This window comes from Stegostoma tigrinum, chromosome 11, assembly GCF_030684315.1.
Source record: "Stegostoma tigrinum isolate sSteTig4 chromosome 11, sSteTig4.hap1, whole genome shotgun sequence".
Taxonomy (NCBI): domain Eukaryota; kingdom Metazoa; phylum Chordata; class Chondrichthyes; order Orectolobiformes; family Stegostomatidae; genus Stegostoma; species Stegostoma tigrinum.
The window spans coordinates 11,549,540-11,563,809 of NC_081364.1; the positions used below are offsets into that span (position 1 = coordinate 11,549,540).

The following is a 14,270-nucleotide window of genomic DNA, read 5'->3' on the forward strand; positions in this document are numbered from 1 at the left end:
ATTAGTGATAGAAAATAAATGCTAAGCCACTTTCCTTTAGTTTTGGTTAGCGCTGGTCAGTCAGTTGGTTGATGATTACTTCAGGTTTGTAGCCAGTTTGTTGTTGTTTTTGGCCTATTTCCAATCATTGTGACACCACTGTACGTAACACAACATTGGGCGTCTTCCTGCAGATTAGTTGCACAAGAGGGGGCAGGTAAAATGTGTCAGCTGGTAGCTCCTCTCTGAGTCAGAAATTGTGTGCTTGAGCCACAGACCAGAGAAACCTGCACATAGTCTCTGTTGACACACATTGAATCATCAAGTGAGTACAGCACAGTCACAGAATAAAAACCGAAAGAACTGCGTAAATGAGAAACAAAGACAGAATTTGTGGAAAAAGCTCAGCAGGTCTGGCAGCATCTATGAAGAAAAAAAATCAGTGTTAACATTTCGGGTCCGATGACCCTTCCTTAGAACTCAGTCACAGAGCCCATCTCTTACGGGTGACCCATCACCACGATGTGTTACCTCTGTGTTTTTTTTAACCCAGATACTGCCCGATCTGCTGAGTATTTCCAAAATGATTTTAAATTCCCAGCATCAGCCGTATTGTACCATACATTTCAGTATATAATGGGTGTAGCTCAGTGATGCAATGGTTAGCACTGCTGCCTCACATCATCAGGGACCTGGGTTCGATTCAATCCTTGGGCGACTGTCTGTGTGGAGTTTGAATGTTCTCCCCGTGTCTGCATGGCCTTCCTCTGGGTGCTTCCCATCGTCCAAGTTTGTGCAGGTTCGGTGGATTGGCCATGTGAAAATACCCTTAGTGTTCAGGGATGTCAGAGGATTATCAGAGGATCAGTGTGGACTCAATGTTCGACTTCCACTTTGTAGAGATTCTATGACCAAGGGCAGCAGGCTACAACATCGAGCAAAATCACAGACTTGCTCTTGAATTTCTGCAGATTCGTTTTCTCCTTTGAACATACTCTCGTTCTGGGAATGGTAACCATGCTCGTGGCCAACCTCTCTCTTCCTCAACTGTTAAACCAAGTCGGGCTACACACACACAGACACACATTCCTGGGCAAATACGGAGACACGATTTACCTGCCCCCTCTTGTGCAGCTAATCCACAGGAAGTTTCCCAAAGCTCTGCTACACAGAGTATTATCACAAGGATTGGAAACAGGCCAAAAACAACAACAACTGGGGCCTAACCGAAAATAACCATCAAGCACTCAGAACAGGACCCTCGCTTTGACATGATTGAAACAGATTGCCTTTGTCTTGGCAGTGCCCATGTGGAACAGTTACTGTGACAGCTGCTCGTGTCAATCTGTTGCAGAATTACCCGAACAATAGATTGAGGTGACGCAGCTACTCACACGTTCTTCCAGCTCCATGAACCAGCGTAAAAAGCCAGCCATTCCCACCCTCAGATTCACATTTCTGACACCTCCCTGACCTTCCTGGGCCTCTCCTTCTCCAGGTCTGGAAACCGACTCACCATTGACATCCTTTTCAAACTCACTGACTCCAACAGCTAGCTCGACTGCACCTCCTCTCACCCACCCTCCTGCAAAAATGCCAGCTTGTACTCACAATTCCTCCACCTCCGCCGTTTCTGCTCCCAGGATGAGGCAAGCACCAACCAACCCGACCTTCTGGTTGCCATCATTTTAATTCCCCCTCCCACTCCCCCGGCGACATGTCAATCCCTGGCCTCCTCGACTCTCAGAGTGAAGCCAAACGTAAACTGGAGGAACAACACTTGATATTTCACCATGGGAGCTTACAGCCCAGGGGCTTGAATATTGACTTCACAGGCTTCAAAATCCCTTAACCCCCAGTCTTACCCCATGTCCTGTCTCCCTGACCTGTCCAAACTTGTTAATCTTCCTGTCTGCTCCACACTTCCCACTGACATATCGCTATAACCCCTTACCTGCATCCACCGAACACCATCCCACCTGCCTTTCCCCTAGCTCCACACCCCCTACTTATTTTATGGGCTCAGCTCCTCCTCCCCAGTCCTGACAAAGAGTTTCGACCCAAAACATTGACTTTCCTGCTCCTCTGATGCTGTCCGATCTGCCGTGTTTGTCCACTCCACGTTTATTCAGCATCTGTGGTCCCTACTGACTCCAAGTTGCATAAGAGCTCAGAGAAAGACATGAATTTCCATATTTTTTGAAACAGACAATAGTTCAAACTGACTACAATTTTTTAATGACTAGCCATTTGTTTCGATCAAACTTGCATTATCAATCCAGCAACCGATTCCTTTAACTCAAAAACATGTAACTAATCAGTTATTGATAGATATTCAATATTCCAGCTCATAAACAGTCTTACAACACACACAAGAGGAATGCCTCCTGGTTCCTGTGTGGTATCTCATCCATAGAGTTGGCAGCTTGATTGTGAAGAATGTGCGAAAGATAGACAAATCACATTTTCCCCTTCTCCTTCTCAACATCAAGCTCAGCTATAAAAGATAAATTTCTCACTTTTCTATTCTATCTGAACCATAGCCTGAGATGGGATCTCCTACTTTAAACGTGATTTTCTCCTTTTCTAACTCCTGACAGACTTTTCCATTAACTCAAAATTGAATACAATGATGTACAGCACCACAGGACTGCTTTGCTCAACATCCCTCCCCCGGTTTGATTCCAGGTCTTTGCGAATATTATACTCCTCCCCCATCCCACATCCATCGACAAATGACAATCCACAGTCCCAATTACTCCATTCAGAATGACTGTTGGACACACCTAGTGGACACCTACCATCTTGGAGCCCCATTTGAGCAAGGTCCATCAGCGGACATCTGCTAGACCAAGGACCACAAGACACATGAGTCATCAACAGGTTCGTTGTGTCAAATCCCAACTGTTAAATGGCAGGCTTTGAATAACCACAGAGATGATGGTATTGGCTAAATAGGTTCTGTGCAAGCCAGGACCTCTGCTCAGCAATCTCAATGACTGAGAGCTCAGTACATACCCTTCTGCAATTGTGGAAAGACACATAAAAGCAATACCACACACTATTGAGGAGAGATCCCTCCAGAGAATGAATGGCAGATTCATCACCTTGAGTTCAGTCAATGAAAAGGCCATCAGTTGATTCTTTGGATTTGTATTCACGAAATAATTGGCAAATTGACTCAAAAAAAGTTGACAACTGGGTGTGTGAAAACACGCTTTAAACACAGGAACTGCTTCTAACTCTTAGTTCCAAAGAGCAATCATAAAGGTGATGTCATATTGACTCTGTTTCTCTCTCCACTGATGCCGTAGACTTTCTGAGCTTCTCCAACGCTTTCCATTTTTATTTCTGCTCCGAATTCTAACCTGCAATTCTAGCCACTAACAAATTCATTGCTTGCACAATGGCAGCACCCTTCTACCGTTATGGGCTATCCTTCTGTCATTGAGATTATGCCAATATCCGTGAGGTTGGGTACAAGACAGATTACTAGAGAATTAGGCAAGGCTAAGAATTATCTTCAAGTCCGGGCTTCCTAAAAATTCTGTTTATTGTATGTTAATACAAAATACAACCATATACAGTAGTCTGAGCCATACCAGGTTCTATGCTTATTGTGATATTATTGAAGGACTCTTCTCTACATTCTAATAGCCTTTCACCTCATTTCATTTTTCCAACTTAATTAACTCTGCCCACAATGTACTATTTATGCCCAGTTGGTAGCACCTTTGTGACACAGGAGACCAGTTTCTTCAGGATATCCTAACGTCCTTAAACAAGAGGCAAGATAAGTTGATCTGTTGATAATGTTGCCATACGTGGGTTTATAGTGGGATGGGTCTGGGTGGGACGCTCTGTGGGCCAGTGTGGACTTGTTGGGCCGAGGGGCCTGTTTCCACACTTGTAGGGATTTCATGATCATGACATACTTGATAATGTATTTCTGACATCAAGAGTCAAGACAATGAGGAGGGGAACAGCAGAATTGTATTGAGAGGTACGCTTAAGTAATCTCTATATTGGAATGCAAATAAGGTGCTTATAGGACCTGCTGAGAGTAGGCGATGGTTATTCTTAGGTGAGGCGGTGGCAAGGATGTAACACATTCAGAATAGGGGCAGCCTTACTCAGAAAAGCAGCCTCAAGTGTGCAGTGCAGACACTCAGCTCCCATGAACCTATGTGATCAATACAGACCTGTGTCCGTGGAAGCAGCAAAGTCCAAGGTGACAGTAATATCAACACGGGATCAGGAATCCTTTTCTGATAAGCCCTTGAGTGTCCCACTACTCACAGCCCATTGGATTTAGCGAGGATCGGATTTGTTGTTGATTCGAAAGCAAAGAGAAAGTTTAGAAGTACAAAGTTAACTACCTTCTGTTTCCCTGAAGTACATGCCCAACTTGCCCAAAATGTTTCCAGCGCTTTCTGTTTTTGTTTTCAGATTTCTAATCTTTTTCTTCTTGTGTTCATTAATAATTTGCTAAAAACAAAATGTCAGCAAACATTTGAAATGTAATGATTTATGATATTGCTCATTAAATAATTAGTGCTAATTATACTTTCAACAGCACTTCATCAGTCCCTGGTTCTTATCAGGAATCAGAGAGATTGAAAGATATCCAGAGAGATAGAGAGCTAGATGTACAGAGTGTTAGATAGAGAGAGAGAGACGTACAGAGAGATAGCAAGGGAGATAGACTGATGTACAGAAAGATAGAGATTGAGAGATAGACAGCTGGATGTACAGAAAAATAGGGACAGAGGTAGAGAATTAGATCTACATAGAGAGACGGATGTACAAGGCAGAGAGAAACAGAGTTAGAAGGACAGAGGTAGAGAATTAGATCTACATAGAGAGACGGATGTACAAGGCAGAGAGAAATAGAGTTAGAAGGACAGAGGTAGAGAATTAGATCTACATAGAGAGACGGATGTACAAGGCAGAGAGAAATAGAGTTAGAAGGACAGAGGTAGAGAATTAGATCTACATAGAGAGACGGATGTACAAGGCAGAGAGAAATAGAGTTAGAAGGACAGAGGTAGAGAATTAGATCTACATAGAGAGGCGGATGTGTGAAGAGAGAGAGAGATGAATGGAGACAGAGAGGCAGAGAGAAATAGAGTTAGAAGGACAGAGATAGAGAGAGTCAGAGAGAGAGAGAAAGATACAAAGCCACCAAATTAACATTTCTGACTGACAACACAACAAATCAGTTACCAGTTTACTCAGGAACTCAAAGTTTAAAATTGCATCTTAAAATTCTGCTTCAATTTTCCTTCCATGTATTAAGCAATAACTTGTGCCTCACAGCACAGGTCATTCACAGCCGCAATCTGAAACTCCATTGGTTCTGTTTAAATGTTTGTTTTAGTACTCTGTTTTCATCTTTAAAAATGTAAAATGCTGTTGTATTTCAGTATAGTGACTTGGCCGAAATCTACGGTCACTTTTATTCATAAAGCGGATGCCTTTGGAATTAAAAGTAGGCTCTGTGCTAATTTTTAACTGCCTGTCTTTAAAGGTGGCCCCATTTGATTTAATGCCTGTCTTCTCAAAGAATGCCCATCGCTAGACTTCAGATTGCCATCTGGAATCACACAGACTGTCCAGGGTCTCAGGTTTTATAACCACATTATTTAAATTTGAGTGAAAAGAAGATCCCCAAAAATGTCCCAGAAATAAAACAACTTCAGCACACCAGAGCAGGTGCAGCTAAATGACATGAAGTATCACAAATGTGCACTTACTAAAATATGTACAGCAGCTCCCAGCTACGAGCCGGTGTCCTAACATCAACCTCCTCCAAGATTAATTCCAAACTGCGGGAGATTGCATAGAACTTTCTGTAATCGCAGAAAGGACCAAATTCCGCAGCAGCCCACCATCAGTGGAGTACAATGCTCGCATTGTGCCCTGTTACTTTCAAAAATTCTTTCTGGGATTCTACCAGCCGGATATGTCTGAAATGGCTGGCTAAGGCTTAGCTGTGCAAAAGAAAAATTAAATTAAATAACGAAGAGCTCCAAGATGTAAGAAAGGCTCGGATAAAGCAGTGTCTTCATTCACATCTCCCTCTTCTATATATTCAAGCAATGAGTTAGTGGCACCGCATAAAACACAGCAACAGGCCTGAAAAGGTTAAGTGCATTCAATGTGAGGTGTGCCTTTGAACTCAGTAGTCTTTTGGAATTACAGCTCTTTTGAAGACTTTTGAGACTCCAGTGGGAACAGTCTGGCCTCTGGGTTACACAATCATGGATTCAAGTCCCACTTCCAGACACTCAAGAATTTATTCCAGGCTGATACTCAGATGTAGCGCATGGAGAGCGCAGCACAGCCAAGAGACACCATGTTTCTCCGAAGGCATCAATGCACCAATCCACATATCCTTGAATGGGATGTCAGTGATTCTTGGGCCCATAGCTGACTCAATTCCATAACAACTGGTCCCTCCTCCCCATTGTTTGTGGAATCTTGCTGTGCAAAACCTGGTTGGTGCACTCACCTACCTAACAACCACTGCACATCAGTCACGTGAGAGCCATTTATCAGATTTTTGATAAGGGGCTACAATGGATCCTGTGGGATCATACAATCCCAAATGGTCATGCTCCCGAGAGAGCAGGAATGACCTAGCTCCTGTTCTTGATTCAAACCCTCTCTCAGCTGGTCATCACAAGGTTCACTTAGAAAGAACCCCGTCCCTCGTGAATCCTTTCCCTATTCTATTGCATGTATCTATCGAAAGGAGACAAATTAACCAGGCTTTCTTGAGATAAAGCTAACAGGAGATTCCACAAGATCCTAGATGCAAGAAAAGAAAAAAATGCAACACCCGTTTATGTTGATGAGAGGTGTGTAGCAAATAAAAAAATCGTTACACTGATATATGAATCAGTCACTGAGTTCCATATTGGAAGCAGGCTTGAAGCAGCTGATGATTAGTAAAGCAATTGATTTCACGATTATTGATCCTGCAAGCTAGTTAGTCAGATTTAGCCCTGCCTCCTTTCTATTTGAAACTCTACTTGTTTCTATCATTCAGGGCAAGTGAAAGTCTTTCTTTACCAGCAATACAGGAATATCTAATGGCTCTCCTAATGCTGTGATCTTAACAGGACACCTCTCCACATCAGCTCATTAAAACACACAGATCCTCTGGAATTGCATTTGATTTTAACAATAATTTTGTATATTTCAGGATGGGTAAAGCATAAATTTTACCTTTGGGATGTAATCAACAGGGATGGCGCTCTGCTGAAAGGGGCAAGACAGCTCCTCAATATTTCTAGAGATGTAGGAGATCACAGTCCAGTTTGGTTTGAATTACATCTCTTCCTTTGTTTGAGATTTCTTTGCAACTTTGCAGGTGTTAGATTCCATGGTTCCTCTCAGGACTTCATCAATCACTGAATTTACATCTGCTGTATGTCCTCTTTTCAAAATGCTTTTTAATTAAAAGTTTCATGTATCCGTAAGTAATCCTGGGTATTGTATTGACACATGTGACTGAAAATCTGACTTTGTCAAATTATTAAGCAAGAAATAGCAATCAAGTACATCATTGTTAAACCATAATAAACACTCGTCCAGAGGTCCAGTATATGATTTCACCAAGTATATCAGCTACGTAAGACAATCCTCTGAACCCATTAACCAATGTGGTGATAGTTTGCTGCGCTATTTCCAAGGCAACTATATCTTTCCTAAGACACAGAGACCAAACTGTGCACAGTAATCCAGTTACATGATTATATCATTAATCCCACATGCCAACCAGTCTCTCAGCATTACCTTAAGGGTTAAACCAAAGTCACATGCGTCTACCAGTCATCTTAACCTCATCAACTCCTGAAAGGTTTTAGTATCTGAATCCCCAGGAAATGATAGGCTCCAAATAAGCGAAAAAGCTATGGGTCCACAAGCTGTCAGGTGAATTACACATTGCATTTCATCTACCCCAATAACATTTGCCCCAAAAAAAACGCATTCTTTCCACATACTGAACCCAGACTTCAATGGCAGGATTGAACAAGTTGTGTCCCAAATAGCGGCTTGTTGCAGACTTAATATTCTAACTGTAGATCTGTAATAATGATAGTTAAACTGTATGCTGTAATCTCCCCAAAATCTTTTTAAGACTCTCTCCATAGAGCTTCAGTTGCACTGGTTAAATTAGAACATTTGAGAAAATGAACATGTCTTAACAGGGTGCTTACTCCTTGCTTTCATTTCCAGCATTACCTCTGGAATACCACTAGAAAGGTTAAGGTGGTACAGTCCCGACCTCGAGGCTAGGAAGCCCAACTTCCACCAGCTCCAGAGCTGTGTAACAAGATATCTGAACTGATTGGTGAGAAAATACCTACAGCATCAATAGATGGTTACTGCACAGAAGTAACTCCAGTTTTATGAAAGGGAAATCATGTTTAAAAGTATGTACAACTGTAAAAGGGGAAACAGCAGCAAGTATCAGAGAGAAGGATAGAATGGAGAGCAAGATATTAAGGCAACCATCAATTAGAAATATTATACTAATTTGAATTTGAAACCTGTTAAAATATATCAAGGGCTTTAACAATTTATTAATTGGTCACTCTGCTATAGGAGGAGTATTATTAAATTGGAGAGGGCTCAGAAAAGATTTACCAGGATGTTACGTAGACTGGAGGGTTTGAGTTGTATGAAGAAGATGGATAGGCTGGGACATTTTCAACTGGAGTTAAGGAGGTTGACAGGTGGCCTTATAGAGGTTTATAAAACAATAAGGTGCCTAGATAAGGTGAATAGCAATGGTCTTTTCCATAGGGAAGAGTCATTCAAAACTAGGGGGCATACTGTTAAGGTGAGAGGAGAAAGATTTAAAAGGGATGCAAGGGACAACATTTTTTACACAGAAGGTTCTTCCTATGTGGAGTGAACTGCCAGAGTAAACACAAGTACAGTTATAACATTTAAAAGGTGGTTTGGACAGGTAAATGATTAGGAAAGGTTTAGAGGGATATGGACCAAACTCAGACAAGTGAGGCTGGTATAGTTTGGGATACTTGGTTGGAGTGGACGAGTCGGATGGAAGGGTTTGTTTCTATGCTGTATGACTCCATGGCTCTATGATTGGACTTCTCTTGGCTGTTACAGGATGTAATCTTATTTAAGTTTATCAGTCAATTTATATTAATCAGTCGACTGATTTGTGGCCTTGTGCTTAGCTAATGATTACATCTGCTGGTGCAATGACTGACACATCTGTTTCTTGCTGACATGAATAGAAGTATTTAATTATTTTGAAACAGTTCCATTTACTCCAGTTCTTTCATTAAGTTGCTGCTGATTCATTAGGATAACATCATGGTGGGGGGAATGTTCCATTTAGAAGCAGTTATTAAAAGCATTACTTCATATTAACAATAAAAGGCACTTCTAAAACTGTCTGTGTAAATGCTGCAGATTCTCTCTTTCTCTCTAGCACAAAGCATAATCTAGCGAAAGGATCATTTTTCACTGCTTTTTGAGTGAATTATGAAAGAGCCATTTAGCCTTTGTCCAATGCACTGCTTAAACATTTGCCAGAGAACTGGTGAATCAGATTAGCTGAAGAAAACTTCTTATTCTGTGATGTGCCAGGTACTTGTTTTACTGAAACAGTATTGCTGGATTACATGGAGAGTAGCTGTGAATGAGGTCAAGTCCAGAACTGCTAATGGATGGCATCAAGGAGCTTAGGCAGTGTCTTAGCATCTCAGCAAGGCTCCCTCAGCCAATTTGTTATTAGAACATAGAACATAGAACAGTACAGCACAGAACAGGCCCTTCAGCCCACAATGTTGTGCCGACCATTGATCCTCATGTATGCACCCTCAAATTTCTGTGACCATATGCATGTCCAGCAGTCTCTTAAATGACCCCAATGACCTTGCTTCCACAACTGCTGCTGGCAACGCATTCCATGCTCTCACAACTCTCTGCGTAAAGAACCTGCCTCTGACATCCCCTCTATACTTTCCACCAACCAGCTTAAAACTATGACCCCTCGTGCTAGCCATTTCTGCCCTGGGAAATAGTCTCTGGCTATCAACTCTATCCATGCCTCTCATTATCTTGTATACCTCAATTAGGTCACCTCTCCTCCTCCTTTTCTCCAATGAAAAGAGACCGAGCTCAGTCAACCTCTCTTCATAAGATAAGCCCTCCAGTCCAGGCAGCATCCTGGTAAACCTCCTCTGAACCCTCTCCAAAGCATCCACATCTTTCCTATAATAGGGCGCCCAGAACTGGACGCAGTATTCCAAGTGCGGTCTAACCAAAGTTTTATAGAGCTGCAACAAGATCTCACGACTCTTAAACTCAATCCCCCTGTTAATGAAAGCCAAAACACCATATGCTTTCTTAACAACCCTGTCCACTTGGGTGGCCATTTTAAGGGATCTATGTATCTGCACACCAAGATCCCTCTGTTCCTCCACGCTGCCAAGAATCCTATCCTTAATCCTGTACTCAGCTTTCAAATTCGACCTTCCAAAATGCATCACCTTGCATTTATCCAGGTTGAACTCCATCTGCCACCTCTCAGCCCATCTCTGCATCCTGTCAATGGCTCATATATTATGAGGTGGGCTAAGGCTTAATCAATATTACTGCCAATGCCAGGTCCTATGACTCCACACTATGGCAGTTTCAAAACAAAAATCAAAGACAAGGAAGATTTGTCATTAAAAAGAACTCTTTAAAATCTTAGGATGTCTTGAAGTGCTTTACAGCCAACGTAGTGCTATAGTCACTTGTTGAGGAAATAGTTGAACGGCAAGATCCCACAAGGAAGTAATGTGATAATGATGTAGTGATGTTTGATGAAGGATAACTTCCTGATTGAAGTATCCTCTACTACACATGGCTCATCCACTGGGATACTCTATAATCCACTGAAGAATGCCCCCTGGTTCCTGTGTGGTATCTCATCCACGGAGCTGTCATCTTGATTGTGAGAAATGTGCAAAAGACAGGCAAATCATAATTCTGGATACGATAGCCCATAAATCGGCCATATAAGGATTATGAAAAATAGCAATGGAACATTGGCAGGAAGCTGAAAAGGAGAATATTTCATGACACAGTGTGCAAACTGTTCCTAATTAATGAGGATATTTTGACTGAAAGTTATCCTTTTAGTCCCTAATATCCGCAATAGGATTATTCACAGGCCATTAATCCAACTCGGGGTGGCGGGGGGGTGGGCGGGGATGTTGTCCTCCATACCCTTTGCTTTCCTTGGGTAAATGCTCCACAGACCCTACTTCAAAACAACCATCTCCCATCTTCTGCACTGAAGCACACAGGAGTACCACACTCCTTTCTATCTCTCTGTAGACACAGTTGCTACATAAATAAGCCATGTGCTAATGCTTAACTTTTGTAGTTAGTTAGAAGGGAGAAATCAATTAAGGAAGGGGCAGTTATTTTGGTGAGTGGTCTCCTGAGAGCGCCTTATGTGACTGTAAGCAATAATTACTGTGAGAAAAGCATTATACAAAACACAGGCTTAAAAGTACCATCAACAAGAAGCAGGTGACATGCAATAGTGAGCTTAGCTTCACTGTTAAACACTCAAAAAATGTTGTCTGGCTGCATGCCCTAAGCTGCTTAAAATCAGCTGTCGTTTATGGAAAATTGGATTTTACATTTCCACACATTTCAAGGAATCTCAGTGTAATTTAACTCCTGTGTTAGTCCAATAAAAGGCATGAAACATATCGATATCAACACTTGCTCCTGTCCTTGAACTGCAGTTAGTTTTCTCTAACTATGTTCAAGGCACCAAACTCAGGAGAGGCGCCTGGATGGATGTAGAAGCTAACAGTTCTAAAACGGTTAATGATCATGCTATATTGGGCCCACCCATTCGATTGATGTCACACAAAATCTCTGGGCAGAGACAAGAAGCTTTAGTCCAGCATTCGGAACAGGTGTATCCACACCAGCTCTGTAATGTCCTCATAATTGCTTCTGATCAGTTATATTTGTACTTCATTGTTACATAATCCATAGAGTGTGGAAGCAGTCCATTCGGCCCATCAAGTCTACACTAACCCTCTGAAGACCATCCCACTCAGACCTAGCCCATCCCTATAACCCTGCATTTCCCGTGGTTAGTCTACCTAGCCTACACATCCCTGGACACTATGGGCAATTTAGCATGGCCAATCCACCTAAACTGCACATCTTTGGACTGTGGAAGGTAACCAGAGTACCAGAGGGAAACCCACGCAGACATGGAGAGAATGTGCAAACTCCATACAGACAGTCACCCAAGAGTGGAATCAAACCCAGGTCCCTGGCACTATGAGGTAGCCGTGCTAACCACTGAGCCATCGTGTTGCATCATGCAACAAGACTTTCTAAGAACAGCAAAGGTATTCCATGGCAATGTGTCCTCAACCACTAATTATAAGACAGGCCCAAGATAAAACAAAGATGAAGGAGTATTGGTGATAGTGGACTCCTCAAATAGCCCTTACCCAGTATCACATGCTGAAAAGTTTGGTAAATTCTACAGGTACTAGGAGTGGTTCTCTGGGAAATATCACAAGGATAGGAAACCCTGAGCTCGTGGAGAAAGGACAAAGCTTCAATTTTAAACTTTAACTGTATTACCACTTAAGAACAGATAGACTGAATAAGCAGATCAAATGCAATTACCGTAAGACACATGCAGCAGCTAGCATGAGAGCAGCAAAAGAAAGTTAGATCAGCACTCCAAAGGCAAAATTTCATTCAGAAGCTGGTAAGAAGTGTAACAGTGTGTGTTATGAAAAGGATGAAGAACCAGCCGTATTTAGAAAATTGGGAGGCCTGATCAGAGGAGGTTCTCTACAAGTCAGTTGAGGGATCCAGGTGATGAATTTAGATAGCCCAACTGGAAAAGGAAATAACTTTATGAAGGATGATGCAAAAAAAGGATAGAATAGCAATTCATTGTCAATTTTATTTATGAAAATGCAGTGAGATGTGTGTAAGTTGCCATAATTTTGATTACAGAAATTATAAAAAGAAACATTTGAGACAAAGTTAGGACAGAATTTATCTCTTGTTCGTTCTACAGCTCCTGGGTTTATAGAGGGGCTACCAGACATCACGCCCAAAGCCACCCCCGAGGCCAACAAAGCCAGGACTTTTGGACCGGATGCACTATGCTGCCACCACAAAAGCCGGCGCCAAAGCCCCTCAATCGCTGCCATAGCATGGACGGAAAGACGGGACCCACCAAGCCCCTGATGCCCACCCCCCCAAAGCAGTCAATTTGCAGCCATGGGAACCAGGAATGAACCAGACCCACCATCGCCATAGCCACCGCTAAAGTGCCACGCTACCACCAGGAGGATCAGACCGTGCCCACTGACGATAGAGCCTTCGATAAAGCCACGGCCCCTATGGTCACAAGGAAGGGATGTCCAGATCCACCACACGGACACCGCCCTCGCAACCGCCTTCCCCCATCACAGCTGCAGAAAGGAACACAGGTGAATATTGGTACAACAGAGAAATGCAGAAACGAAGAACAAAACAAAAGAACAAAGAAAAATGCAGCCAGCCAGCTGAGTGGGAGCAGGTCTGTATAAGCACAGAGTACCAACACTTCCATAAATTTTGATCTGGACACTGAAGTCTACATTTCTGCTTTACTTCAAAGTAGTGTCATGGGATCTTGATATAATATATATCTTTTATATAAATCCACCGAGGGCTCAACTTTACATCTCATCCACAACATCTTATCTCAGTCCTCAGTCTTGATTTTATATACAAACTTTACGGGTGGAGGTGCTTGAAACTTTCTGATTTCAGAGAGGACAGTCAGTGTTACCGACTGAGTTACAACAAAAACTGTAAAGCAAGGTGATTAAAGAAACATACCAGAGTTCTATTTTCAGGTGAGTGGGAAATTATCCCTGGAGATGAAGTAATGATGAATTTCCCCAGTTTGTTAAATCACGCCTTTAGATCTTCAATTGTCTGGCTGTTAAGGGTTAATGAATTTTGGCCTGTGCTCTGTAGTAAATTATGCGCTATTACACAAACTACAGTGGAGGCCAAACTAAATTCCTTCCTCAGAAGCTGCCACCAATAGCTAACCTATTCCTCTGAATATCTCCAAGAATTTAACAACTGGGGTGTAATTTATTGTGAAAATCTTGAAAAGCCACAAGAGTGTTATACACTGAAATAGATTTTGGCAACAAGGCTTCATAATACCTAGAAGACTTCCTCATCTAAGATGCTGCTTGGCC

The 14,270-nt window shown here is 42.3% G+C and overlaps 1 protein-coding gene across 4 annotated transcripts in view; it reads right to left on the reverse strand.

Moving 5' to 3' along the window:
- Positions 1–5,802, reverse strand: part of sema3b (sema domain, immunoglobulin domain (Ig), short basic domain, secreted, (semaphorin) 3B) — a 414,455-nt gene extending 408,653 nt beyond the window's left edge. For 2 of the 4 annotated variants that reach the window (XM_059649747.1, XM_059649746.1), the window contains exons 1-2: positions 5,736–5,781; positions 4,359–4,467 (exon numbers count right to left, since the gene is read on the reverse strand). Coding sequence is in view for 1 of the 4 variants with exons in the window: in XM_048547711.2 (XP_048403668.1) it covers positions 4,182–4,270; position 5,736 (90 nt within the window). In the remaining 3 variants the exon portion in view is untranslated. Of the gene's footprint in view, positions 1–4,181; positions 4,271–4,358; positions 4,468–5,735 lie in introns of all 4 variants that reach the window. The other 2 variants (XM_048547711.2, XM_048547716.2) reach the window with 2 other exon arrangements.
- Positions 5,803–14,270: the final 8,468 nt, after the last annotated feature.